Source organism: Aspergillus pseudonomiae (genome assembly GCF_009193645.1).
Source record: "Aspergillus pseudonomiae strain CBS 119388 unplaced genomic scaffold BDV37scaffold_12, whole genome shotgun sequence".
In the NCBI taxonomy this organism is placed as follows: domain Eukaryota; kingdom Fungi; phylum Ascomycota; class Eurotiomycetes; order Eurotiales; family Aspergillaceae; genus Aspergillus; species Aspergillus pseudonomiae.
In genome coordinates this window covers 1-27,834 of record NW_022476004.1, presented here as the reverse complement: position 1 = coordinate 27,834, position 27,834 = coordinate 1, and the positions used below count along the sequence as shown (strand labels likewise).

General features: G+C 46.6%; 7 protein-coding genes and 6 non-coding genes across 13 annotated transcripts; 6 read left to right on the top strand and 7 right to left on the bottom strand.

Moving 5' to 3' along the window:
* Window positions 1-932: 932 nt before the first annotated feature.
* On the top strand, window positions 933-1,026 carry BDV37DRAFT_t59. Its single transcript has one exon. It is a non-coding gene; the product is annotated as a tRNA-Pro (tRNA).
* Window positions 1,027-2,911: 1,885 nt separating this feature from the next.
* BDV37DRAFT_t53 lies at window positions 2,912-3,005 on the bottom strand. Its single transcript has one exon. It is a non-coding gene; the product is annotated as a tRNA-Pro (tRNA).
* Window positions 3,006-3,191: 186 nt separating this feature from the next.
* BDV37DRAFT_280062 (dihydrodipicolinate synthase family protein) lies at window positions 3,192-4,118 on the bottom strand (the record flags this gene model as incomplete). The annotated part of the gene is made up of 1 exon (XM_032086478.1): window positions 3,192-4,118. One exon carries the CDS (start codon window positions 4,116-4,118, stop codon window positions 3,192-3,194), a length of 927 nt encoding a protein of 308 aa, XP_031944469.1.
* An 802-nt stretch (window positions 4,119-4,920) lies between these two features.
* Window positions 4,921-7,579, top strand: BDV37DRAFT_280061 (phenylacetaldoxime dehydratase family protein; the record flags this gene model as incomplete). Its single annotated transcript, XM_032086477.1, has 4 exons — window positions 4,921-5,896; window positions 7,144-7,226; window positions 7,302-7,426; window positions 7,501-7,579. The coding sequence occupies 4 exons, from the start codon at window positions 4,921-4,923 to the stop codon at window positions 7,577-7,579; spliced, it is 1,263 nt and encodes a 420-aa protein (XP_031944468.1).
* A 773-nt stretch (window positions 7,580-8,352) lies between these two features.
* On the top strand, window positions 8,353-8,442 carry BDV37DRAFT_t60. Its single transcript has one exon. It is a non-coding gene; the product is annotated as a tRNA-Pro (tRNA).
* Window positions 8,443-10,417: 1,975 nt separating this feature from the next.
* BDV37DRAFT_t52 lies at window positions 10,418-10,507 on the bottom strand. Its single transcript has one exon. It is a non-coding gene; the product is annotated as a tRNA-Pro (tRNA).
* Window positions 10,508-10,667: 160 nt separating this feature from the next.
* Window positions 10,668-11,125, top strand: BDV37DRAFT_241090 (uncharacterized protein). The gene has a single exon (XM_032081142.1). The coding sequence runs from the start codon at window positions 10,852-10,854 to the stop codon at window positions 11,032-11,034; it is 183 nt and encodes a 60-aa protein (XP_031944467.1). The 5' UTR covers window positions 10,668-10,851; the 3' UTR covers window positions 11,035-11,125.
* A 1-nt stretch (window position 11,126) lies between these two features.
* Window positions 11,127-12,465, top strand: BDV37DRAFT_241088 (uncharacterized protein). The gene has a single exon (XM_032081141.1). It carries the CDS (start codon window positions 11,592-11,594, stop codon window positions 11,940-11,942), a length of 351 nt encoding a protein of 116 aa, XP_031944466.1. The 5' UTR covers window positions 11,127-11,591; the 3' UTR covers window positions 11,943-12,465.
* Window positions 12,466-12,514: 49 nt separating this feature from the next.
* BDV37DRAFT_280059 (ankyrin repeat domain-containing protein) lies at window positions 12,515-13,621 on the bottom strand (the record flags this gene model as incomplete). Its single annotated transcript, XM_032086476.1, has 2 exons — window positions 12,515-13,235; window positions 13,296-13,621. 2 exons carry the CDS (start codon window positions 13,619-13,621, stop codon window positions 12,515-12,517), a joined length of 1,047 nt encoding a protein of 348 aa, XP_031944465.1.
* A 2,526-nt stretch (window positions 13,622-16,147) lies between these two features.
* Window positions 16,148-16,240, bottom strand: BDV37DRAFT_t51. Its single transcript has one exon. It is a non-coding gene; the product is annotated as a tRNA-Lys (tRNA).
* Window positions 16,241-16,379: 139 nt separating this feature from the next.
* On the top strand, window positions 16,380-18,259 carry BDV37DRAFT_241087 (asparagine--tRNA ligase SLM5). Its single transcript, XM_032081140.1, has 3 exons — window positions 16,380-16,729; window positions 16,807-16,927; window positions 17,000-18,259. Exons 1-3 carry the CDS (start codon window positions 16,461-16,463, stop codon window positions 18,236-18,238), a joined length of 1,629 nt encoding a protein of 542 aa, XP_031944464.1. The 5' UTR covers window positions 16,380-16,460; the 3' UTR covers window positions 18,239-18,259.
* A 327-nt stretch (window positions 18,260-18,586) lies between these two features.
* Window positions 18,587-18,658, bottom strand: BDV37DRAFT_t50. Its single transcript has one exon. It is a non-coding gene; the product is annotated as a tRNA-Arg (tRNA).
* Window positions 18,659-25,434: 6,776 nt separating this feature from the next.
* BDV37DRAFT_241084 (uncharacterized protein) lies at window positions 25,435-26,152 on the bottom strand. The gene has a single exon (XM_032081139.1). It carries the CDS (start codon window positions 25,725-25,727, stop codon window positions 25,527-25,529), a length of 201 nt encoding a protein of 66 aa, XP_031944463.1. The 5' UTR covers window positions 25,728-26,152; the 3' UTR covers window positions 25,435-25,526.
* Window positions 26,153-27,834: the final 1,682 nt, after the last annotated feature.

Below are 27,834 nucleotides of genomic sequence, written 5' to 3'. Positions count from 1 at the left end.
TGGCGGCGATTGGGTGGTATAAGATTGTATATCAATCCCACTTTACCCGGCTTAAAAGAGATATAGCATGTAGTACAACCGGCTAGAAGGCATTGCTATGACCACTATATATATGATAGGCATGAACTAACATCGTCAATCACGCCAGTAAAAATGAAAAGTCGCTACAGCGCAGGTAGCGCCGACATTTACTGCTGGGCTCTGGCCCATTACATTGTACGGTCTCAAGGAATTCCGAATATGTATACATAAATTCGAGCTGGTACTATAGATAACTGTCGAATTTACTATTGAGGCCTTTGCGGAATGCTGAGGAGTAGAGAATCCCTTTACCTTGCAATATAAGCCGCAAACTTTGGAAGGAATCGGTGTCCTGCTCGATTGAGAGTAGACAGTTCTTACCTTCTTGAGTCTCCTCTGGATTGTTATAGACCAGCCGGAGTTGCTTAAGGATCGTTTTATATTCGTGTATATTATTATCGCGAGCGGTTGCAAGCTGTGGAGGCACCATTGCTCGAACCTTCAAGTTGGGGTTGAGGACATATTAAATCTGCGCTATATCTTCCCCAGCAGAAGAACTGTCGGTAGCAATTTTAACATGATCTACTGTGTCCTATATGTGATACTTGATTGAACTACCGGGGAATCTCTCTGGGCCGGAAAGTGAATGTTTTAGTCGTTTTGGTGATGATGTTAAATCGTCTGTCTTTAGCTATCGATCCCGTGTTGAACTTTGATTGAGGGGGCGAATTCAGCACTAGGCTAGGGGCGTAGCAAGTCCACATCAACGATAAATTAAGGTAGCAGGAGAATCGCAAAGAAGGAAGGGGGGGCTGTTATTGTAAAAAAAGCAAAGCAAACAAGGATAAAATCACTACAGTTATAAGACCTCCCCTCATGTAGGCTTAATTCAAGAAAACTAGACATCTGCAGCCCGGATGGTCTAGTGGTATGATTCGCGCTTAGGGCTCACCCAAAGCATCGCATGACTGCGCGAGGTCCCCGGTTCGATCCCGGGTTCGGGCCTTCTTTTTTCGCCCCTCTTTTTATTCCCTCTTTACCTCCTTTTGTTACCCCTTTTTGTCATCTCTTTTACCTCTTTACCTCTTTTCGCTCCCTCTTTACCTCCTTTTCTTACCTTCCAGAGACGGCTACGAATTTAGCCTAGGAAGCGCACTCCCACTCACCACATAAGCTAGACATCCTAAATCTAAACCCCATGGCCATGCGCTTAGATCATAGCCATAGCCCTGGTTGGCCTAGCGGCCCACAACAATATTATTCATACCTGTCTACGTATGGAGTAGTTAAAACAATAAGCCGATTAGGCATTTCACCCCAACATTCTATACTATACGGAATATGAAGTAAACTGTACTGTCTTGCCTAGGTTTCGCAGCGCATCCCGCGATGTGATATTGCGTTAGTAAGTCCAGCTATAAAGGATCCATACCCTCGCAAATTATAGACGATCTGCAGCCCCTCCGGTCGGGTTCTACGGAAACAGAGCATACTGAGTTGAACGCAGCTCGGATAACGTGTGTTGCTGGCATCGAGACGTCATTGTATACTGGAAAAGACACGAGCCCGATATGGGGGAGGCTAGAGGTCTCAGAGACTGCACTGTGCTTCACACATTCGAGGAGCGATACATGGGCGCCAACATCGGCCAGGGCGCTCGGTGATATATGAAGACTACTGTTAATATCGTGTAAAGCGGGTGTGTCGGTCACCACCACTATTCCATCTCATTCGGATGTTTGCTGCTCACGTAATCGCACGTACATTCCTATACTACTACTACTACTACTATAGTCCATGAAAGAATGGAGAACTTATCCGATTCCTCTCGGCTATAGCAAACAGCTACCTAATATATGTACGATACAGGATCATGAGATAAGTAGGGGGTGTCACCCTACTACAATAGCTGCGGGAGTCAAGTCCAAGAAGGGGGGAAAGCTCCTGGGAGTAAAACTATGGAGAAGGGGAGACCAATTTGATTATGATATTGTTGTAGGATATGGTGCTTTTATCATAATAAGGGATATATAAATCATGTTAGATGGAACGATAGTGATAAAAGGAGAGGATGGGGGGCATAGCTCATTAGAATTGACCATTGTGTAATGGCGGTATACTATTTAGGTGACCGCAGGGCATTCTGGATCGTTGGTCCAGAATTATCTGACCTTTTAGTCTTGTGGAATATAGTGCCGGGGGTATATCTCTTATACATTGCTTGGGTTTACTCAATCTCTATATTCTCTAAACCCCCGCGAAAGGCCCACCCTAATCCTTGGGTAGGGTCACTTGGTAGGATCAATACTAAAGGCTATCAGAATAGTTGTGCTTCTTTGCTTATTTAGTGGTCCAACCTAGTGTTGATGGTAATCATTGTTTGGTTAGGTAGTTAAATACTACCGTTTCCTCGAGGCAGGCCCTAATCTGGCAGTAAGTACCCAGATACTTAATGGTCAAACGACTTGATGCAGTCTTATGCTGGTCTTACCCATGAGATTCGGTAGCACATCAGCTACGAACAACCCGCTGACAGCCCCATCAATAGCAGAATTGGACGCACATTTATACTTGGAATCGGAGGAGAGTAACAGATCAGGTCCCAGATCTAACCATGCATGTTACAAGAATGCCTCTACCCACCGCACTGAATCCACTGCAAATATATCCGTTCCTTCCCTGGGCTTATATAGGCAGTTCAACAGCAACAATACTCAGTCAAATGAATTCGGACTTAAAACTTCTTTCACAAGTGCTGTAACACACAGATCCATTCATTGAATGCAAAGTAACAGACTAAAAAAGAGAGAAAGAAATTCTGGACCCGGGAAACTAGGGAACTTCAATTATAGTACTCCAAAATACTAGTTAGAATGTACAAAAAAACATAGGCCCGAACCCGGGATCGAACCGGGGACCTCGCGCAGTCATGCGATGCTTTGGGTGAGCCCTAAGCGCGAATCATACCACTAGACCATCCGGGCACTTGATATCATCATATAAAGCTTAAGACCTACATAAGGGGAACACTCTTTTCTCCCATAATCTCTACAGACCTATCTACTTGATCTCCTCACCAATCTCTGAATGCCATATGCGCACATTCTTAGTTCCTAGCTTTTGCCTCTGTAATCATATCGGTCAGCCCCTTGAGAACTCTTAAGCTCGCTTCATATTTTCCAAGGCATCCCCTTCATGCCTTCATTCAGCGTCGCCAACGCAGAGCGAATCCGATTGTGATGTGAAGCAGCTATGGGGAGAATAGGCTGAGGGGGCGCTGCTTTGCAAAGGTCAAGCTCGTTAGCCAGTGCGAAAGCCACCTTGAGGTCACCAAGCTCTTCAAATAGGTCCCACATTGGCTGAAAAAGAGCCGAGATACGCCTCACTTCGATATCGTCTCCTTTGCGAATGGCAGCCATCAGCGCGACTGATTGTGCGGGGAGTACTCCCGCAATCACACTGTACCATGCAGAGCCTCCTGCCAAAAGCGAGTCAGCCACCAGCCAGTCCGCACTGTATCCGATAGAAAAGCCAGACGGAAGCTTTGCGCGAAGTGCTTCATGTCTTTCTGTCACCTCAGAAGCGGGGGCGGGTTGCTTAAGCGCAACGACATTTGGCAGCCCTGCAATGCGAGCAAGAAGTGTGTCACTGAAGGTAAAGTGCGTCGTGCTCGGAGTATTGTAGATACAGAGGGGTAACGTGGTTGAACCAGTGATCGACTCGTAATGCTGGTAGACTTCCTCTTCACTCAACGGATTGTATGAGACAGGTGCAAGTAGCAGCCCATCGGCGCCCGCTTCTTCAGCATCCTTGGCCAATTGCTGTGCATCGCCTGTACGAAGTGCACCAACAGAAACAATAAGTGGTTTTCTGCCTTGCAGAGTTTGTATGGCCGCGTTCAATGCCCGCTTGCGTTGCTCTCTTGTCAGATACATGTAGGTCCCCGTACTCCCCAACAATCCAATCGAATCAACACCCGGAATATCCAGCCTCTCAATAATTCGCCCGAGTGTGGCAGTATTGACGATGCCATGCGAATCCGTAGGAGTAATAGGAAACGCCACGAGGCCTTCAAAAATGTTCCGTGTATTTCTCATATTGAGACTTCTATCAATCGATGATCCACGACTGAGCGATAGTGCACTCATAGTAGAATAAATGTTGTGTTTGGCCCGGTGGCAAAGGGTCCTTGTCTGTGAATATATATAAAGGTATCAATTGCTTCACTGTGGCCGGAAGGGCGCCACCTTCGTAATCGAGATATATGCTTCTGGTATGTACATCCGCACTCCGCGTCAGCCGCCTCCGAGAAACTGGAGATCGATATAGGCAAGATACAGTAGAGGGCTCTAACTTACCATTCGGGCCTACTCTTTCGTTTCCGTCTCTACGTAATGTTATACTTGCACGGCATTACGAATTATTTCACTAAACCATGGAAAGCTAAGGCAGAGATCATAATCTTTGTCTCCACTTCATTCTCAATGACTCGACCGAATTGTGAAACAAATTTCTTCCTTCCTTGGGAATTGACGCATCTACCCAACAGCAGTAATGATCTAGACCAAACCTTGGAGATACAAGCGGGTAGGCTGGAAGGCCGTAGAGCCTAGAATAACTAACTAACTGACCCCTGCGGAAACCTGCGGAATCGCGCTGGCTGAAACCTACCAAACCTCCACCATGTCAAAGGCAGAAATATGCGGAATCGCACTAGCGGGAATCTACTCCGGAGTACTGAATCTATACTATGCCAAAGGTCAAATTTGTCTACAAGTAGCTAGGAGTTTATAGTATAAAAGGGGTTTAATACCCGATGCAATTCATTGACCAACGAAGTGTCTATCAAACATAATACACTGGTGTTTCTCACAGAATAACGATTACTTGATATTCAAAATGTGGGGAGTAAAACTACCCGCAGGAACCCCCATTGTCACCGCGGTCTTTGGAATCCAACACGACCCTTCCAGGGACAACTCTGGCCTCATAAACATCTTTGACAGCCTGATAGTCAACCAGCCCGCCCGCATTGAAAACCTCGAACAGGACAACCCCGTCCCAACCCGCGTCTGGCTCACATATTGGCCCTCCACCGCCGCGTATCAGAAATGGTGGACCAGTGAGCCTGTCGCCTCGTTCTGGGGCTCCCTCCCTGACGACGCCGGCGTGTACCGCGATATTCTCACTGTGCCGCCTGGCAAGACGCAACATGGAACGAGCATCACAGACCGTCCATCTGGCATGGCACCCTTGGGTAAATTCGAGTCAATTCTTGATAAATCGGGGTACTGGGGGTGCTACTATGATCGGATGAGTGAGGTCAATAAGAGGGAGAGTAAACTCCCCACTCCAGTCACCAAGAAGCCGACCAGGACACATCCATTGTCTATTACGCCCAGCAGCAGCAACAGCAGCAATCTGCCCATCCGCAGAGGAAGAATCCAACTTCCCACTCTACCGGATAACATAGCATTTGTAGTCGAGGGTCAAGACCACGGTCTTATCCTCCCGGAGGAAAAAGAGCACTGGCTCGAGAACTTCGACCAGCTAACAACAAATTGGATATGCGATCTAGTCGAAGCCGGCCCAGAAAAGGGGATTTTGGATTCGAGATTATGCTACCGCCCCGACAGTGGGACGTACAAGGACGCCGATCCCCAGCCGCGGGAGTTGAGCTTCAACGACAAGGTACAGCTGTTCTATTTCTTGGATATGGAGGCAATGCAAAAATTCGGGAGGGAGAATGCAGGGCATGTTAAGCTGCGACGCGAGTTCGCGCAGAGTTATGGGCCGAAGGGTGTGATGACTGAATTGCCTGGGCAGTTGCGCTTGTGGGTTGAGACGAGCATCTTGAAGGGGAAAGATATGCAGTGTGAGTATGTTGGATGTATTGAGGGGACGGGGTTGATGGGATTGAATTGGGGTTGACCGTTCGTGGGCATCCCACGTTGGTTATGTTGATGTGAAAGTTTTCAAAATTGGATGGTATCTTCTTGTATTATTTATGGTTTATGTATTAGTATACGCGTGATTGTTGTGTTTTCTAGTTATTATCGAGTATAGGAGAAATGTATATTCAAGTTGTAATAGTCGCAGGTTGGGTGTCGTCATTGGGAATTAGTGGGTTTGGCCGAGTTAGGGCAAGCTCCGATCGTCGGCTGATCGCCTGTAATCCAGGTCCACCATCGGGCCGCTTTTAGATCCCGTTCGGTACATGCACAACAACCACTTTGATCGCAAATGGCCGCTAAGTCTCCAATCAACTCTGATCGGAGCCAGCAACCTAGTACTATTAAGAAATCTCAGCTGAGTAAAATAAAGGTTAGATGCTGGCTAAGCGAATATCCACTTGAAGATAGGGATTTAGCTCCTTGCAGTATTAGACTACTCAACTAGTGGATATAATTACTCACCCACGAACCAGTGGAGCTCCATGGAAATCTCCTCCTATTTTGCTTGATATAACTAATCCACTATTGATGGCCAATCGGCTCCATCCTCTCAATGCATATATGTTCTGTCTGTCCGCTCCTATTGTTATCTTCTATAATGAATCCTTTTCGTATTAATCGTACATGAAATCCAGGCCAGGCACTCTTCATCCATTGGGGGACATGTCAATAAACTGACAGAGAGCTGGGTTGTGGAGCAGGTCTTAGGCAAACTCATTTCATTCCCGACCATGGAAACTCACGATGAAGTTATTGACAAGTTTGACATTTCGTAACGCTTGCTGCCGCCATTCAGTTCTACGGCGATGCGCCAAATTATGAGCTGAAGTCTGAATACGACTATTCCATCAAGGCTACCCTTCAGATGTCGTGTAAGGAGTCAGTTGTACCAGGTGGTGGAATTGTCCAGAGACGTGCAAACACGCAAGTCCTCGGACTGTCGAGCCACACCCACAGATGTCACTCAAGGATGTGCAATTAACATCTTCCCTGGACGACTGGCTGTAGTACCATCTTGGTGGGCAGTCTACTTATACGGAGCATGATAACGGCAGCAACGGCGGTACTTGGGAGGAAACCTGCCAAGTCTGGTCTCTGTCAATGTCGAGTTCGGTTGTCTATCAATATGTGGTAGGTACCTCTTCACTGACAAGCGGATCATGGCGAGTGCCCGACACAAACCCACGCAGCGTGGTTGTCACCAGCGCGAGGGACGAGACCCGCTTTTACCCTAGCATCCATGGGTCAAATGTGTATAAGTCCTTATGTGAAGTTGACAGCCAGTGGGTCCTCGCATGTAAGGCTGACGACGAGTTACTTGCCTAGCTTGTGTACCAAACCGAGCATACGTCTAAAGAGGCTGTGGAAGCATTTGGGAATGCTGCCAAGAAGGCGACAAAGTCATCCTTGACGTTTCTGAAGGATGTTGGCAAAGACATTTTCAAGCTCGCGTATGTTAAAAATCCTGTATCCAAGTGCAAGGTTACAAGGTTTGCCGGCTTGGGTCCAGCTAATCAGATCATAGAGCCAACCGCCCAAGACCAAGCGATGATACCGAGGATGACAGTGCCAGCAACAATAACAACACCTCGAAAAATGCATAAAAGGAAAACTTTCGTCCTGTTGGAAGATCACCCACCCTCACACTAAATTTTAATGTGATTAAGGTGGTTATTCTGCATTAATCCTATCCTATGGGGGCTGGGGCGCTCTAGTAGGGTGCAATTAGATTTCAGGGTCATGCGACTCTCAGATCTTCAAGAGTTTTAAGTTATAATGGGATCTTTCTGTGGCTTTGATTTCAGCCCTGTTGTGTGATTTCTGAGGGTGTGGGAGATTAATGCAAATCGCGTGTTTTTGAGAATTCTTTTTGATGGGCTGAGGTGTCTACATTACAGTCACTATGGGAAGTAAGAAAGAGTTCAGAGCAGTAAGGTAGACTTTGTAAGGACACACAAATAATCTACATGTAAAATGAAGCCAAGATAACTTCTCAGCATTATTAACTCGTGCTACTGGATGATCTAACCTGACAAGGACTTCTTCCTTAACCAATATTAGAGTCACATTCAATATGAGTAGTACTATGATCAAGAACAGCTTGGTGAGAAAGGCTTCCCGCACTGTCCGGCACTGAAATTGCGATGACTGTAGTTTATACAGGCAGTCACTGCTGTAGAAGTTAACACTGGTAGGAGCACAGTGAGTGCCTAAATAAGGAATTTGGCACTTAGTTAACTAGTAGTTGATAAACTAAACACACAGGCTGTTAGTCTCACAATTTCCATAGTTATAGTAACTATCAGATACAAATGCCGCAGTACTATAACCTGGTTTTCTCTCATATAGGCAGAATTTGAAGAAATTAATATCCACCGCCCGGATGGTCTAGTGGTATGATTCGCGCTTAGGGAGAAACCCAAGCATTGACTGCGCGAGGTCCCCGGTTCGATCCCGGGTTCGGGCCTATCTTTTTTGCCATCCACCAGGATGTTAGGCTACCTTCTATAGACCCAGTCAACTCCTAATACCATCTCGGCCCTTCTTGTATAGGGAATGACCCTCGCTTTTGCACTATAACCCTACTGCCTTCGGCTACTCCCAGCCCTTCATATCGATAACTGCAACGATCGACAGGTTTGACAAGTCTGACAGAGACAATCGAGGCCACAGTAGTAGTAGTAAACAAAGAACTAAGCGGCAATGAGACACAAACAACCAACCGTACGTACGGATCGGCAAGGGCGACGACCACCACAATACAAATACGAATTCACCATCAATCAGTCGAGATAACAGTAGAGGCCGAGATCGCGGTCGAACTGCAACCTTACAGTTTACTATGCCAGCTAGGAGTCGTTTTAGTACAGTTTTAACTGTCGTAAGGTCTTACGCAGCCCTAAGCCAAGAACTGCCGCTAAGGCTTCTGCTACATCAATTCTTATATGGCCTCATTTCTTAACAATGAATCAGCAATCAAAGTCAATGCCGAGTTCTACTTCCGTGTTACAGCTGGCAGTTTATCTACATCTCAAGTTGCAGTTGACATCAAAGGAAGGGGGAAACTTCTGCATACTAGGTTCCGGAGTTTCAGACAATTCAACATCATTTAGAGCTAATTCCATCAAATTCACGGATTGCAGACTGCTTGTGGTATTGGCAGATATGTATCCAGTCTTTGCCGAGACTACGGGGATGTTACCTTCGAGGTCAAGCCCGACGTTGTTATTGGAGGTGCTTTAGGCTACACCTTGACGCTGTCGAGAGTCTGGCTGGTGTCAGTATTAGCCCAAAGTTTCATTTATTGCCCCGAACTAACGCAGACTGGAGTTGAGACACATACTAGCATTGAATTTGCGATTCTGAAAGCTCAGTGGGACCACTGTGCATTAGCGTGCGGTGCACTATCGCGAGGCTAGTACTGGCTTCACTCCACGAGCTACGATCAGTTAGCTGTCGTGCCGCTAAGCTGCTCGTTACTAACACTCACGATTTGTGGCTGAAGCTGACTACTGATGCCTCTACTGACACCTCTACGGTGGCAACTTAGCGTACATTGACTCTAATCTCAATGGAAGTTGCATGCCGACACGCCTGTCACGCTTGCGAGGACCGTTTTATCTAGAACGGTACAACAATATCTATAAACTGTCTGCCTTGTTTGATGGGCAAGCCGTACTCGTACTAAGCCGAGTAAGCGCTTGCATATTGATAATACTAGCGGTCCCGTTTGAATGCAAAAACTCAGAGGTTTCCGCTACTACGCCACCTTTATCGACGATGCTAGTGGATTTTGCTGGGTTTTTCTATTGAAGTCGAATGACGAGATTTTCGAGGTTTCTACCCAAGTGGCTAGATGCATATCTCAAGCGGGAAAAGATTACCGAGTCTAGTCCATACATAGCAACAAACACCGGCAAGCATATCGCAAAGGTCGAAGTATCGTTTGGGACCTAGCTAGCTCACACTCTGGAGCTGAATGGCGGTGCGGAAGTGCGTAATCGCTATCTTATCAAGTCCCTCGTCGGCGTTATGTTTGAAATGCAATTTCTAAACTCTATTTGGCCTCAGCTATTAGTCGACGTTGACTTTTCGTCTAAGGAACCGTGAAGCTCAGGCGTCGATATAACGCCATACGCGGCCTTTCACGGTAAACGGCTAGATATCTCGCACCTTTGGCACTCGGCCATCCGTGCCGGTATATTCCTATGAAAGTGCGTAGATCTAAGCTTCACGAGTGTATGGCGGAGGCCCAGCTGCCTATGAATGAATGAATGGACGGCGAAATCAGGGTTACAGACCAGCGGACCACCCGAAGAAGTACCTTAATTACGGGATCATATTCTGACAACCCTAATGAGCAAGTCCTTCGACGCAATTTGCTCGATATATTAGTACAATGAGACAGAGGTATTTAAAATACAAAAATAAGTGAAAAGATAGGCCCGAACCCGGGATCGAACCGGGGACCTCGCGCAGTCAATGCTTGGGTTTCTCCCTAAGCGCGAATCATACCACTAGACCATCCGGGCGGTGGATGTGAATTTCTTCACATTCTGCCTATATGAGAGAAAGTCTAACAATTGCCGCCACACTCCCGCTCTTGGTTCAGGCCATGATATGCCTAGCCACACCGACCAGTTGAACCCGATATTCTACTCCGTAGATTAACATATACTCCATGGAATGGCTCGACGATCTATATCTAAACACTTTTTACTTGAACGTATACATTGCCTCTCTAATCTATAAAGTAGTGTATGTACTACTACTATTATCCCTCTAGTACCGCCCAACTACTGAACGCAAGATCTAAGATTTGCAGCGGTGAGCATACTAGTATGGTCACCATCAGGGAAGACATTGTTTAGCTAGCATGCTGCTCTTTCTGCCCAATTATTGTAAAGCGGGTGCGTCGGTCGTACCGCTACTCTATCTCATTCCGATGTTCGCTGATCACGTAGTCGCACATACATTCCTACACTACCGGTTGGTACGGTCTTGTGGAAGAATGGAGAACCTGCCTGATTCCTCTAAGTTATGGCGAGTGGCTACCTAATATATGCACAAAGGATATGGGATCATGTGATAGGTAGGGGGTGTCACCCCACTACAATATCAAGAGTCCTGTTTACCCTCATCCAATTTTGAGTCGCACGATGCACAAGTCAACGCAGACCGAATAGACCATCACGAACCTGTGCACTAATAAAGGACTACGTCTTCAGAAGAACTATTGCCCCCGCTTGTTTTTTCGCTGAAGCTGCAGGTGGAAGAATCGACTGCAGGATATCTCGTGGATCAATGCAGGCCATAAACGACAAATAGTCAGCCGCTAATTCAAGGAGCTGCCAGATCTGTAAGAGATCCACCAGGTCGTCGTCACTAGGTTCTAGATCTCTGCATAGCGACCATCGTCTTCGAACCCCTCGCTTAGCATTTCCATTCTGCTTCTTCCTTGCTCAAATAACGACAACAGAACCTAGCCATACGCCAGTCTAGCAAAATCAATGAAGCTGCCGGAAGAATCGCTGGGGAAATTCTACGAGCAAGAGCTCCCCAAGATTTCGAGACCGATCGTGACACACACGCGACTCCGCCCCTCATGTGACTTGGATGAGCGCAGCAACCCTGCAGGAATTCGGCTGGTTGCAGAGGAAGGAGTGGAGCACCGGGCCCAAGGGGTACACCACCTTGTATATCATCAGCTGTAAGGCAGTATATGCGACCCACTGGTGGGAGAATATCTCCTTCGACCCGGAAATAGAATGGCGGGATCCACCGACCCAAACAAACGCTGAACTGTTCAAGCTCACTGTCACTGATATACTGAGAGACGGGGGGAAATACCACAGGAAACTCGACGCCGACCTGATCGAGAACGACTTCCGCGCTTATCTTATCCACCCAGCCAAGGTTTTCCGGCAGTTGGCAGCAGATCCAAATGCTGCCGACTACACCATATAGTGGAATCAGATCCGTGACACTGTCGGCGAGCTGGTGCCCATGCTGCAAGACCAATCACGCTGGAGAGACATTGCGTACGAGACGGTGGAAGAAGACCCAGAACTCTTCTTAGAAGATGCAGTCAGAGGAAGGAATCTCTTCAAATTTGACCGAGCTCAGGACATGGGAGGAGGGGGGCTGCAAACTCAGCTATGGGCTATGTTGTGGGTTGAAGGCCGGAACTACCACGAGGACAAATGGTGAGCCATATGCGGGATTTGGTGTGATCAACTGTCGACAATGGTCTATATTCCATTGCCGTCTCATGTATAATATATCCCAAGGAGAAACCATCAAAAACCGACATAGTACAACGGAACGAATCCTGGCGAATCAGTGGTAGAAAGGAGGAAAGGAATAGCAGGCACTCGGAGTATTCAGGACAATTAGTTACGCTGCAGCAAGCTGAAGTATACCCCGTACAAAGGAATAATATCTGACTGCTTGTAAGACTGAAGGAGCTTATATTTCCTGTATAGCCAACCTACTACCCTGCTCTACTACCGCGAAACAAGCTATTAACCGCAGTAGATCTAGTTAGGAGACAACTTGGTACGACTTCGTGTTCGGCTGCTAATACTATTCTGAGAAATATCCCCTATCGGAGTATTCTTAACGGCAGTATGCTGGGTATTGGTTTTCTGTCTCTTTGCTATAGGCTCTGTAGTATCCCCGGCACTTGGCTTCTCTATATTAGCTTGTACCGAGTTTGTTGCATGCTTATGCTTGGTCAGATTGTTAGACAAAGCGGCTGTAGATTTAGTGTGACTGACTTTTGCAGCTACAAGGAGTTTGAGTATACTCTGATACTTGACCTGGCTGCTGGGATCCTTGACCTGTATGAGTAACTCGGCTACTTCCGCAGGGCTTCTGTCACGGAATTGTTTGCACCCCGGTCGTGCCGTAGGATCTGCGCCCGCGTCTAGTAGTATGTGAACTACGTCTTCCATAGCGAAACGGACAGCACAGTGTAAAGGCGTGCCCCAGTCCGCGGAGGTCGTGTTCGGGTCGAGACCTTTGGCAAGAAGGAATCTAGTTTTGAACACTGTACTCGACCTGCTCCAACAAATAGCGGAAAAGAAGAGACTGGATTCTACCTTAGCGCCGTATTCAACGAGCAGGTCGAACAAAGCTCCGTTGTCTTCGTAGGCCTGTTCAAGAGCGCTGGCCAGGGGTTTTGTCTTCTTTGGGCCGCAACGGTTGGGGTCAACGCCTCGCTCCAGTAACTCGCGAGCACAGGCAGCATTCAAAAAGCTATATTCCCTAGAAGTTAGTCTTACAATCAGAGGTTAACTCAACTGGCCATCAACGTACCGGAGAAGAGGCTCGCCGAGGTACGTGGTACATTTTCTAGGTTTCAGGCCACGGTCAAAGTAGAGGCGAATTATACGCGGGTCCTGATGGTATTTCTCCCCGCAAAGAGAGCCTACTGCGCCGGGTGTTATGGGTACGCCGGCATCGAAGACCGCCGCCACGATATCCAGATGTGCCGCTTGGATGGCGAGACAGAGTCCGGTGTTAAGAGGCTCAGCAGAGAGTCGCCCGCTGGTGAGGGCCTCCCGGACTTTCGGCAGATCACCATTGCTACACGCAACATGAAATGCGTTGATATAAGTTGTATCTGCGCTGTCAGGTGGCATAGCGTAAACAAGACAAGAGATTTGAATGGGAATGGGGGTATGTACTGCAGAGAAGTTGGAGGCTTGGAGCTTCGAGGACAAATTTATACGTGTAAATGGCAGGCGGTGGCTAAAGCAGAAAGCGAGACAAAGGCCAATACGTTTGGTTGTAGACTTGTAGTAGGCTAGTAGCCTTTTGATATAGAAAGGTCAAGGTACCATTCAGAGCGGATCTGGCCCGTTGACATTATTAGTCTCAGCACTTAGCCGAAGGTACCAAGTACTTACGGAGTACATCAGTCAATAATGACCTGAATTCCACCTTACTAACCCCCTTTTCCTGAGATGCAGTCGGTGATCTTATATTGTCCCATTTCTCCCAATGTACTACTTGTATAGCGCATACTATGATACTGCGATGTTGCCCTCGCTACGAGCTTCAGCCGAGAAATCTCTCTGACAAAGGCGTCTATGGAGGAGGAGCCAGGAAGAAAACGAGTCTGTAATGCGCGAGATTAACATTATAAGATGTAACCTGGTATCTTGTTCGTAAGGGATAGAGAATTACTGAAAGAATTATTTTGTCTTCTCTGACCCTAAAGGCTGGCCCTTGTCTATATTGTACCAACCTAGTGGTATCTATTTTATGCAGGAATCAGTAGGAAACATACGTCCAGTGCCAAAAAACTTCCTTGGGCAGAGTGTACTGAGGGTTAGAGATAGATTTGTGCCATTGACGTTCAAGAAGACACAGTTAAAGGGGATATCTTGAAGGTAGGCTTTGCACTCTGGTTGGCTCACTACAGAGTACTAGTAACTAGAATCTAGATTATCTGCATTTGATAGTATACCAACGTGAAGTATAGGAGACCAGGGGTTAACATTTCTGGGCAGTTGATTACAGACTTCGAGGGGAAACGCACACTGCCTCTATGTGAGCCTGGGAATCTTGTCCCTCGCCATTCTCGCAGCAGTGTGGTGTGTCATTATGGACCGAGATGTGTGAACACTGCTATATTTTTTGTATCTAAGAACTCAAAGAGCCTGCTGTAGTAAGCCCTTTTCTTTATTCACCTGCCTTCTTCATTTCTTTGCCTCTGCCTCATCTCTATCTGCTTCAGTATCCCTCCTCCTGTGCATCGCATTCTACCTTCGTATCTCGGGTTCGTTCATCACATCAAACTACACCGGCAGCCAAGATATCGTGCTCTAAGATGTCTGCCCTATGTCCTCTGCGCTCCCACGCGTCTGAAAATAGCATATTTTCCCTCGGAAAGCGGACCATCTCGGTTCTTGGCACTATCAACATTCTTGATGTCTTTCAGGACGAGTGGAGAGAGGCGATCCCGCTTAAGAAGCTGTACAAGAAAGATCTATGGCGTATATCGCTGATTTTATCATTTTGGCTCCTTCTAAATGCGCGATGCTTTTTGCATACATCAGGAACCGGTCGATGGCTGATCGAGTGTCAAAGATTATCCACAACAACACACAATCCATAGATGTCCAGCGTGCCCTTAACAACGAGATTCTTAGTCGCCTTCGCCAAGCTAAGAAAGGAAGTCCTCGGCTAGAAGACATAAATCACAGCGACGTCTTGAAAGTCTTAAACGCCCTAAGCCTTACTATGATCTGTGATGCAGACGTCATGGAACTGGAGCCCGTTTTTGGATCTGATGGGTTCCTTTGCGGAACAAGAGATACCGATGTAAGAACTACAGAGGCGTTCTCTATTACACCTGCCCTTACCTATGAGACAAACACCTATGCTACCCAGGTTAGAGGCGACGCCTACTCCACAGGAGGATACTAGTGATGCCAATATGAAAGGTTCTGATGAGCACAGCCTTTCTGTTGCTGGATCAGCCTCGGATAACAATATTGAGCCTAGCAGCGTCCCCATTGTTACAGGTAGCACCACCTGTGGATGCAAGGCCCCGAGGGGCCTAGTGTGACAGCTAGCCTATTCCAATGAGCCTCTTGGCTATAGAGATGCAGCATTCCTGCTAAGGTTGGAAGAAATCTAGAGGGTTTTCGCAGGCGGAAGCCATGCTTCCAACATACCAGATATCTTTGCATTCAAATCAACGGGCACTCTGTGAGCAAACCATCAAGATTTGTTCGACTGCCTTGCCTGGGTTTACAGATTCAACTTAACTCTTGATGTGGTTCCATATGCAAGGACGCTCTTCCAGTCCAGAAGATGATCTACGTGTCCATCGGCTGTCATGCCAGAAGATCGGACCAGTACTAGCCAAATTTGACACTGCACAATAGGTTTCCTAAAGTATCCAAGAGGCGCCTGGGCAGAGTACTATGTGAGAACGAAGAACATGTCCCATCTGCTATGGACAACCAGGGCACTGTTACGATTCTAGGGCTGTGCAGTTGGGTAGAAAAGGATCTGGATGACCCCCATCGTCAAGGGCTATGGCCTTTTTATTCACCAATATATAGTGAATAAGAATAGGTTCACTAGAAAAAATCATAACCATGCGAAAAAGAAGGGAAAATAGACAAAAAAATATTCAGACAAAAAGAGAACATCGCCCCGCAGGAGGCTCGAACTCCTGACATCCAGATTGCAGCAAGGCTTTTGCTTTAAAAGTCTGGCGCTCTAGCCAACTGAGCTAGCGGGGCTTGTTATGACCATTTGGATGCGCAGAATTATATAGTATACTTCAGTTTTTCTAGATGTCTTTCGAGTTCGTTTGAAAGGCGCGGAGATAACAGGAAGTTATTTATCGGGCCAAATAAGTTAATTTGCGCGCCGTCCTCCAGCGCTTAGGCGCACGCGCATTCCCCAGAACAGAGCCCTCAACACATCACCACAACCAGCTCGGTACCTTTTCCACAAGAAATGCGAACATGGCGGCGAACCTTCGCTACGTCTGTTGCCAGACTGAGCCATAAACCTGCAAGCCAGGGCGTCGGCCCCACGCTCTTACGATGCGCACAAGTCCTTGAGCAAAGCAAGAATGGACCCTGCAGTTTGGAAGATCAAGAGATCAAGTTGAATGGGTTCATTCGCTCCGTCCGAAAGCAGAAACGCTTTGCGTTCGCCGAGATCACAGACGGGTCTACAATTGAGCCTTTACAGGCCTTTTTGAGGCCAGCACAGGCTGCCGAGTACGTCCGCCTTCCTACTGAGCTTGACCACCCTTGATTTATTCCGAAGCACTGGGCTCTAATCAATGTATCTCTAGTCTGTCTACTGGAACTGCTGTGGAAATATCTGGAATCTGGAAGGCTTGCCCACCGGGCAAGGAGCAAACCCATGAGCTTCAAACAACAGACGTGAATGTTCTTGGGAGTGCAGACCCTGAGGTAGACGAGGCCTTCTGGAGATTATACAAACGACCCGAAGGGCGATGCAGCTAACTATCATATTACGAACAGACCTACCCCATCCAGAAAAAGTACCACAGCCCCGACTTCCTTCGTCAGATTCCCCACCTCCGCATGCGCACACCATTCAACTCCCTCCTCTCGCGGTTCAGATCCGAATGCATGTACCAGCTAGGAAATGTGTTTCGCTTCGCCCCGAACGGGGGCTACGTTCAAGTCCACCCACCGTTGATCACGTCGTCGGATTGCGAAGGTGCTGGGGAGACATTCACGGTTCTGCCGCGGGAAGCTATGGGGACACAGTCGGAGGGCGAGCATTTCTTCCGGGCACCCAAATACCTAACGGTGTCGTCGCAGCTCCACCTTGAGGCCTACGCAGCAGAGTTAGGAAATGTATGGACGATATCGCCCATGTTCCGGGCCGAGAAGAGCGATACGCCGCGCCATCTTAGCGAGTTCTACATGCTGGAGGCGGAGATGAATTACATGCATGACTTAGACTCGCTGACCGACTCCGTAGAGTATATTCTCCGTGACCTGGTTCGTCGGTTACATGACACACCTGTTGGCCAGGAGATCTTGTCCGCAAAGCGGTCGGGCGAGTCCGGTCAAGATCAAACTGAAGGATCCGGTGCTGATCTAAGCCAACGATGGAATGATATGATGGAGGGACCCAAGTGGGGCCGTATGACCTACACACAAGCAATTGAAAAGCTCCAGGACGCAGTCGCCAAGGGACAAGCCACCTTCGAACATGCACCCGAATGGACCGGCGGTCTCCAGCTGGAGCACGAGAAGTACATCGTTGACGTGATTCACAACGGCCGCCCCGTGTTCGTGACCGACTACCCTAAGGTTGTCAAGCCATTCTACATGCTGCCATCCAGTGGGGACGGCTCCGCGGCACCAGGCGAAACAGTCGCATGCTTTGATCTCCTCCTCCCAGAGGTTAGCGAAGTCGCAGGGGGCTCGCTCCGTGAGCACCGCCTTCCCAAGATCATCCAGAACATGCGCGAGCACGGGCTAATCAAGACCCGCGCGCCAGCCGCTCCGGGTGCGGAAACGGAAGCGGGAACACCAGCCGATTCTGAGACGCCGATGTACCCTCACCTCTTGCCCGGCGAAGACCTGGGCCATCTCCAGTGGTATGCGGATCTTCGACGGTGGGGAACTGCGCCTCATGGAGGATTTGGTCTCGGCTTTGACCGATTCCTGGGATACCTAGCCGGCGTCTCCAGCATCCGGGACGTGGTATCTTTCCCTCGGTATTTCGGCAGGGCGGACTGCTGATATGTAAATAATGTATCTTACTCTACTCTACCCTGAAATGTACACTAGATAGACATGTACGATGGTCAATGTCAACCGCTCGTTCCCAGTAGTAGTTTCACCCAAGCAACTCCAGTCGAGGAGAGTCTGCGAGACGTAGTCCTACTAGAAGACCGAGGCGAGACCTACCTAGGGTACTGCGCAAACTGTACTGATCAGTATATACTGCGGCTATCAACGGAGATCATTATTTCACTCCAACGGCATAGCCTAGCCAATACCCCTACTTACAAAAACTAACCAGACAGGGGCAATACAATGCAACTAGGATATAATAGAAAACCAAAAAAAAAAAAAACGCAAAAAGATCGAGCGACGCAGGGATCGAACCTGCAATCTCTAGAGCCGAAATCTAGCGCCTTACCATTAGGCCAGCCGCCCTATCATGTCGTCATAGTTTGGTTTTAGTATCTATATACCAAAACGTGCAAAACAAAACTGGGACTGTGAACCAAAGTTTGTATTTTGTAAGTGCGTATGGTGGAGTTCTAGGATACTGTTGGGTTGATGTTGGGTGGTTGATTACTTTATACGTAGAGCGGGTCTTATAGTTGTGGAATATGGAGTACTCGAGCATAACCTATGTTGGGTGCTTGAATGATGGTTGTTCCTAAATATATAGTTGCAATCTTCTCAATGGAGAGGGGGTGTTGAGAAAGATAGGTATTCTTGACGAACGTACCAGTAAATTCGAATAGCTGCGGCCAAGACGTGAGATTTACATGCCCATGACATGTCAATACTCGGAATATGGGAATATGGAGCTGTTTGGCTTTTTTTTTTTAGTGTATGCCCAAGAGACTAACTTGGCTCTCTATGTACACAGTATCCGCCTATACTATACATATGCGACTGGCTTTTTAACACTTTTATATAAGGCTTACATAAACATATATAATGAGTAACTACCAAGATAATGCACAGTTGAGTAGTTCGGACTAAATTCACCGATAGGTTGTTTTAACTGACTGATGCGGGTGGCGCACCTCGGGGAGTAACGAGGACAGCCATATACTATACAAGAGACCCAGGTACGTATGTTTTTAGGCATAAAATAGATGACATGAAGGCAAGATTAAGCTTGTATTGTGAAAAAGACCAACACCCTCAATAGCAAACAGGGCCATCGACTGTTCGACTGTTCGATAGAGTATATTGTATGGATAAGGGCTTGAGTTATCATTTTCATTTTGTACCCTACAAGGTGGCTATGACAAGACCCAAGCTCTCCTACATGGCTGTTGTTACTCTATTCCATGAAGGAGGTCGATAAGCTTCCCCTCACCGTCACTAGGTCCCTTCCATACCAAGATATTCAACTGTGCACCCTTTTTAGTATGGTCCAGGAGGGCTCATAGATGGGCAAGATGCAACGATACGACACACCCAACGAGGTTGAATTTGAAGTATTTGAAGAACCCGGGCGGCTTAATATTGTATCGATTAGATGGCAATATGCATCTCAGTTACATCCTAGTGATTATTGTTGGCAAGTCTAGCAAAGAGCTTGTCTGCAACAGCACCGGTAGCAATGCTGAGCTGGAGCATCACGGCAGTGAGGAGCATACCATTGTCGGTGCAGGCGTCCTATTCAGGACACGCGGGCACTACCTTACACACCATACCCTCATGCTCTACTCACATCAGAAATATGCCAACCTGCATCCTATCTCTCCCGTGACTATAGTTTCTAGAAGCAGATATCTGTGCTGCGGCACCAGCAGCCAGAAATGTATATCCCATGTACAGCAGCAGGGGATACTGAGATCGAGCCTAATGGGGCGAGATAGCTACTCTATTCACCATTGGCATGAATGTCGTAGATCTTGCCAATATTGATGTGGTGTATAAGGTGAGAATCAATTTGCTATATGTGTATATAGTTACATAGGGCTGCTCCATAAGTGCTCATATCTTGCTGAATTGGAGGGGATTTCAACACAGCGTGGCTATTGTTCCGTTGAAGAAACCGTGCTTGAGAATTGCACTCTTCTACATTTGTGGGCAACAAAGGTGGTGTATGCGTGGATTCACACTCGTCACTGCCCACACTGTTGCTGTAATCGATTGAGTTCAAGAACGAGTTAAATCAGCTATGGGATGATCCAAGAGCCTCAGTAATGGAGAATACGGTAGAAGACCAGGAAGTATCATTCTTAGGCGCTTCATTGGCTCTTCTGGGACTTTGTTGAGCATCTGTCTGTAGTGCTGGTGCGTATGCTCAGCAAATTAGTGCGGGGAGCTGTTATCGGCCCTTCATTTCCATGTCTATATCTTTGGCAACGATGAGAATCTATCAGCGGCTGGAATAGGTCAAAAAGGGTACTTGATATAATCCGGCCGCACGTAGCTAGGGATATTGCAAACAAAAGTGACCTACCCACACTGGCAATGTACCTCGTCCAACTTGTTTCCTGTTTGATATGGAGAAGTTCATATATATCAATAAGGTCGAAGCTCATAAGATACATCCCCGATCAATAAATCAGGATTATAGTGATATTGTGTCCAAAACGCACATTCTTAAATCCTCGGTGTAAACGATCTAGAAGTTCTACCAGGTTACCAGATCAATAACGTTGTGCAGATGACACTTGGTCAGATGATATCACAGATGGAGACACAGCATTTCATGCATGTACATACTACCCTGTAGTATGGTTAATGCCAGCAAGGTCAGACAGATGCCCAGGGCATCCCATCACCTGACTACTCTGTAAATCGACAGTGCCCGGACGCCATTGCACACACTCGTCACATCCTGTCTGGATTTATGGAAGGGAAGGTACTGTAATCCTTGATACTCTTCGACTAGTGCCAATCTATGCACCTGCACTTGGCAACCCGTTTGCGACCCGCAGATGAAGGCCTAGCTCGACGGGAACTACTTGTGCCGACGAGTAAGGTATATGCAATAAACAAGGGGGAGTCTTGTAGTTCAACACTAGGCATGTATTTTTATAGGGTAATATAGTTCCGTACTTGTACATATTGTAAGTTTACTATTGCACTTTCAAGAGGGAACACCGTCAGCCCTCTGCAAACAATACGAGCTTGACATATCAAGATACTCTTGAGATTCGTCTTCTTTGGACCATGGATAGTGGTGTGCGAAGGAGTTTCACCCCCACAGGTACAGTATATAGATGTATATTAATGAGGGGTGTACGTTGCTCCTTCAATATCATTCAATGTAAACGCTAAGATACCCTCATCTCCACTAAAAGGCAACACGAACTTTCAAAATTCAAAATCTCCTTTCCCAATTTAGCAGTCAAATTAAGCGGCATACTATCCCCGCCTACATATACGACCGGCAGCAAGTCTCATGACATGACCACCATGGAAACAGTACTACATCTATAGCGATAATACATATGAGACATTGTTTATACCCCATCACTGGCCCAAGGCACTATGGATTCCCCTATAAATTTGAAACAAGACCGGGGCCGTAGCGAGATTTGACACAGCTCCACTTTGTATCCTTTTCACGAACCCCTTTCGATAACGTATAGTGCTAACAGCCCTATAAATTAACTAGATATACAGGAGGAGGACCGGGGAGGAGTCCACTTGTATAGGGCATGGGTTGAGGAGCAGGGATTGGCTACTTTAATTAGAGTCGGGCATAACAAGAGGACGTTATAGTTCACAAGTCATACTATTATTACATTGTAATTTTGTTTAGCGCCGAGACACATGTGGATTCGGGAAGAGGGCACAAAGAAGAGATCGAGGGAGAAACGTAATAGGATCTAGCCCTCCCCTGCTCTCTACGTGAGGAATGTCTATGAAAGAAAGTCAAAAAAAAAGTAAAAGAAAATCAAAAATGTATATGTCGAAGGGGATGCATGAACGGAGGTTCCTCCGTCTGAACCCTGAACAGAGTCTCGATGTGGTATGTACAGTGATGTCAAGCTTCAGCGGGAAGGCAATTACTAGGACCGGTCCAAAAACCCTAATACTTTCTTTTGTTTAGAGTCAGTCGATCGCTCAGGTTACCCCTTGCGGCAGGAAGCGACGTATCCAACGGACCTCCTAAGTCCGAAAACAGCGCCCAAGGGGGTGGTGGTGAAAAAAAAAAAAAATAATAATAATTAAAAAAAAAATTAAAAAAAAATTAAAAAAAGGAAAAATCCTCTGGCCCCATCCCATCCCTGGACGAGGATGTAACTCTACTCGGCAGAACAAGGCAACACATGAAGGGGAGTCCACCCCGTCGGCGGTGACGGAATCGAGTCCGATACGATTCTGGAAAGGGATATATTGAAGAGAAAATAGGAATCATGAACCACATTTTCCCCTGAGTGGATCATCCGGAGGACCCGGAGTTCTTTTCATCATTCGATTGCGGATTCTGGAAGCTCTTCTTGTGTAAGGTCTGTGTCTCCCACAGACGCTTCTCCCTCACTGTACTGGAGGTATCCATGTGTCTCTAGTCTTGGGGCCAGGTCTCGGCTATGGCGGAAAAAAAAGGCGAAGGTCCGGAGGATCCAATAAGACAGAGATATTACCTAACCGCTGGATTACAGCGTTATCTAAAAGAAGCAGGAACACCAGACCCGGCGTATGCTGACTGGTTCCATCGGATACTTTAATGCCTCCAAGCTGCGGTCTGGGCGGAGCCTCGCCTACGAGCCCCGATACCATTGGGCTGTCGACGATCCACCTCGCTTTGGCGACGGTCGGACGAGGAATCACGTCCGACTTGGTTCAACTGGTCTGAGACTCCATTTGCTGAAATTGGGAAGAGGTGAGAAGGGATATCTTGTTCTCTTTAGTATGCACTCAACATATTCCACCATTATTCCTTGTTACATCCTGACCAGCATGTTTTCCACTGGAAAACTTTTATATTCGAACTCCGACAAGGGCCATATTCTTCCTTCCTTCCCCCTAGATTACGAAACGAAACATTCCGATTGTCCGGAAATTCCGTCCAAGTTCATAGGTAATGCTGCGGAGGATCGCACGCGGGGAAAACTGCCAAGTTGCCAACCTTACTGGTGTTAAGCATATCATGTCGGCCTTTTTCCGGCGTCCGTTGGCGATGACACTGCCTAGAAGTGCCGGTGGGCTCGTATTTCCCTCGTATCGGACGTATCATGGCTAATCCTCGGCATGCTGAGTCATATTTTATTCTTTCCTTGCCTTTTGCCTGTCCTTGTTGAGGCCACTTGTACACTTTGATGTACACAATGCTGGGTGAAAACGAGTTTTTATGAAAACCTTCTTCTGGGTTCATTTTAATTTCACTTGATTAATCAATCAATCAATGTTCCCGATCGCTGTGAATTACCTAATCGGTCTGTTCGATCCGTGGAAAAGCCTATCAGACTCCCGTATTTCTCGGTCTTTAATAACAATGGAGGCCGTCACAATCCAATATAGTACCAACTTCGCATCAAATACGAAGCGAGCTTCCCCATCTTCATTTTTATTAATAAAAAAAAGCCAAACCAAGCCACATGATATCAATCATTCCCAGGAAGGTCTGCACACTATACACATGTATATATACGCCCAGGTATACTCCGTACATTCAATTCTCAATATTTAAATTCAATCCCTCCTCTGGGTGTACATACTTACCTAGGTACATACATACATACATACATACGTACAGTACATATACATACATGCATGCAAGCATGGATACAACAGCGGATCCCCTCGGAAATACAAGAGGCAAGACAACGGAGGTAAACTAGTCGGATTAGTCCTTCAGCCACACTAGGCTAAGCCTTGGCTATCTGAATGTTGGGGATCCAGTCAAAAACTCTCGTGTTTTTTTTTTTTTTTTTTTTTTTTTTTTTTTTTTTTTTTGTCCTCATCCCTCTTCGTTTAGACGGCGGGGATAGGTTTGGCTCTGCAGCGCTTTGACGCTTGGTATTAGGGCCAGGATAGGGATCCTCGGGCCTTGTTTTCGATTTTTAATTATGGAAGGGGGGTTGTACTGTATCTCACTGGACTGGATTTCTGGTAGGTTGTTCTTTGTTAGGGGGGACTAGTTACCTAGTTCTTGAGACTATATGGACTAAGAGTGTGGCAACGGTGGGTGCCGAGAGCTGGGGCCTCCTCCGTAGTAGTCTTTACTGACGGAGTACAGAGGACTGTGTCCTTCCTATCCGGAAAGCAAAAAAGAAAATAATTCTATTAAAAAGTACATCGAGTATCATATAATGAAAATCCAGTCAGGTGGGATAGACGAAACTATCTTCTTCCGTACCTTAACCTAATTCAACAGACTATCTGTGATCGATCATCATGCAAATAGGAATGAGGGGATGATCCTCTCAAAGTTATCTATGTCGGGCAGTTGATCTACAACTACCCCGAAAGTAACCAGTCACGGTGACAGGAAGAGGGATTCCCATGCATTCCTGATTTCAGGTTTATTGGGGAGGGAATTACTCGGTTTAGATTACACACACACGCGCGCGCGCGCACCAAACACCGCACAAATCTCCCTCCCCGGGCAATTGTGGAAATCCCTCCCCCCCCTCTCTCCATGCTCTGAGCGAATAAGGAACTGAATTGTGAATGAAAGAAAGTCGAGCTTCTCAGGTAGAGGACTATTTGACCTTACCTTAAACTGATTATGCTAGTGGAGATAAACCCGTGCAACGTTTCACACACAGGCCTGCTTGGCAACTTTGATTCCAATCAAGGGTTGCATTGCAGTGGCATGCATTAAATGCTATCTACAGGTCTCAGATGGGTGTGACTAAATCCTCGTGCAACCTGATAGGAAGCAAGGGGATCCTCAAGGGGGAAAAGTTGCGAGAGGATCAGGGGTGAACGAAGGTATGTCCTCCAGGCTGCACCTAAGTATACCATGTACGACTGGGTGGATGATGCTAAAATCGTGGATGTCCCTAGTTACCTAGGTAGTATGGTAGTAATTTAGTCATTTAAGTCCTGAATAGTCTCGGCTTCATCGGCACTTGAATCATGTGTTAAGTCCGATCGGTCCCGTAACAGTGTACAATACTACCCATACATACCTAACAACCCTATCCTCCCAGGTACTCAAGTCCGGACAGGAGATAGTAATAACTCTCATATTAATATTGACCATGGCACCGTAGCTTAGTGTAGAGCTGAGTTACATTCGAGGGGGACAAAGCTTAGTTGTCTTTGTTGGCTGATAGTGTGGCACATACTTGCAGGGATGCTCTCGCGAGGCTCAGGCTAAATCAACGGAGTGAACCAGGTGGAATCCCGGACGACCGTCAACCCCCTATCACAACGACGTGCTAGGATTATCTTGCTGGAAGGGTGTAAGTAGCACCGAAGTATCGAAGCCTTTGTGCTTTGTACCACCGCCCGCGACGAGGAAGTGTGATATCAGTCCGTGTCGGTACCGGATGTACCTTGCTTGGACCGTCACTCTCTCAGAGTATCGACAGGCATTCTGCAGGTGATATGTACGCTCCGCCGCCATACCCGCGAGAGGAACTGATAAATAAGAGTTTGTTGGTGGCTCTTACAAAAGCTACCGTGCAACGCTGCTGTGGCATGTCCACCATTACTGCTTAGGGCTACACAATCTGCTGCAAAACCCTAGGCTTGACCTGCAATGATCAGCATCATCACTCTCAGTGCAGATGTGATTGAGGTGACCTCTCCTTCACGCCTAGCCGTATTACAAATTTTATGCTTGAATTAACTACTTGTTTTCACCGTTCAGCCATGTGAGACATCAGCTGCAAAGCGACACCTGTTCTCCTGACTCCCAACCACCCTCGCCGACGCTGCTTGGCTTTAAGTAATCTCGTCGTCTCTAAGTGGACCGGCCAAGGAGCCAAGAGAATTGGTTACCATTCAACTGACGTTGCTGGCGATACGCTTATCGTGAGCACCAGCGTCATTGTAACTTGCATACAAGTTGATTAGGCGATGTTATTTTTGATTATTATAATTAATTATTAGTTTTTCTTTGGCTTATGGGGACCTCGGTTTTATGGTAGCCTGAGCGGCAGTGCCGGATGTTCAATGTTGAATGGGGCAACCAACCAATATCAGATCAATCAATCATATTCGTCACAGAACAGAAATAGGTTAGGGTAGGCTGTGTAGAAGTAACCTCGGGTTATTCATGCATTGATTCTCATTCTAAAATCCTTTGAAAAATTAATTTTTTTTTAAACAAAAAAAAAAAAAAAAAAAAAAAAAAAAAAAAATAAAAAAAAAAAAAAAAAAAAAAAAAAAAAAAAAATATAAAAAAAAAAAAAAAAAAAAAAAAAAAAAGGAATTAACAAAATTAAAAATATAAGGAAAAGGAAAAGCCCAGTCATACATCTCATATCTCATTATATATGTACAAGAGCAAGCTGATGTACAGCACAAGCCTCCCAATCCGTACTATGTATGGTAAATAAGCAAGGCCAAAGCTCGATCCTTCGACTGCGCCCGCCAACTTTATCTGCGACTCCGATCAACGTGACTGGACAATAACTTCCGCGACTATGGTATCCGTAGTCCGCATCACAGTATTAGCAATCCAAGAAGGAAAGCCTTATGAGAGAATCGTCAATATGGTTAAATGATGGGTAAAACAGCCGGGTTTTCCGGTCTGTGCCTTACGTGGCATTGGGTTGCATATGACTGCTCACCTTGCCTCGCCGAATCAAGGTCTAAAAAACAAAGAAAACAAGAAAAAAAAAAAAAAAACCTCTATGCTCGTAAAGTTAAGGCATCTTCAATGGGTTGGTTTTGGTTTTGTTTTTCTGTTTCTAATAAAGTACCCTTCCTCTTCGGGGTTGGATAAGATTCGTCAAGCTTCTAATAGTTTGATTACGATTAGGTGCTAGACTATGTATTGACATACATCATCGTACAGATACAAAGGACCTGTCGGAGGAGAGGGGAGGGGAATGGATTAAATGAGCCCGCCACTAGCCGTGGGCGATGAACATGCAGGTGGGTTTGAATTCTCAGCTAGGCAGGTGTCTAAATTCGATACTATATTGGAGTCCCATCGAGGAGTTACCCAAAGAGGCCACCATCACGGGCGGATAATTTATTTTAGGTTGATGTTCGCTCTGTGCACACAGCTAAGATCCCTGTTTCATGGCTAGTTTCAGGTGGACAAATTATAGGAGTTGGAGTTGAAGTCCGAACACCTTCCAGTTCCATTGTACTCCGGAGTAGTTTGGTCGAGCTAGTGTGCACTTTTTTGAGTTATAGATTACCTATCCTGTATAGTCGACTGACATTAGCCCTATCCTATCAGATTCATTGACGTGGGGGTTATCGGCTTCTCTTTCTTCTTTCCTTTTGATTTAGTATTTGTTGAGGAAGGTAAAGGCAACACCCGACTTCACGACATCATATAGTACAAAGAGTATCAACTTGATAAACTCTCCAAATCCTGTGGCTTGGGCAATTACGAATACGAATATAATCGCCACGGTGGCTGTTGTCATCTGCCGGGCTCCGGAGCCGAAAAGAGAAAAAGCACAGCATCTTAACCATATATTAGATTAAAGTGTGTTGCATCGAAGGCGGCGACCATTTGGATATTTGGTCGTTTTTTTTTTTTTTTTTTT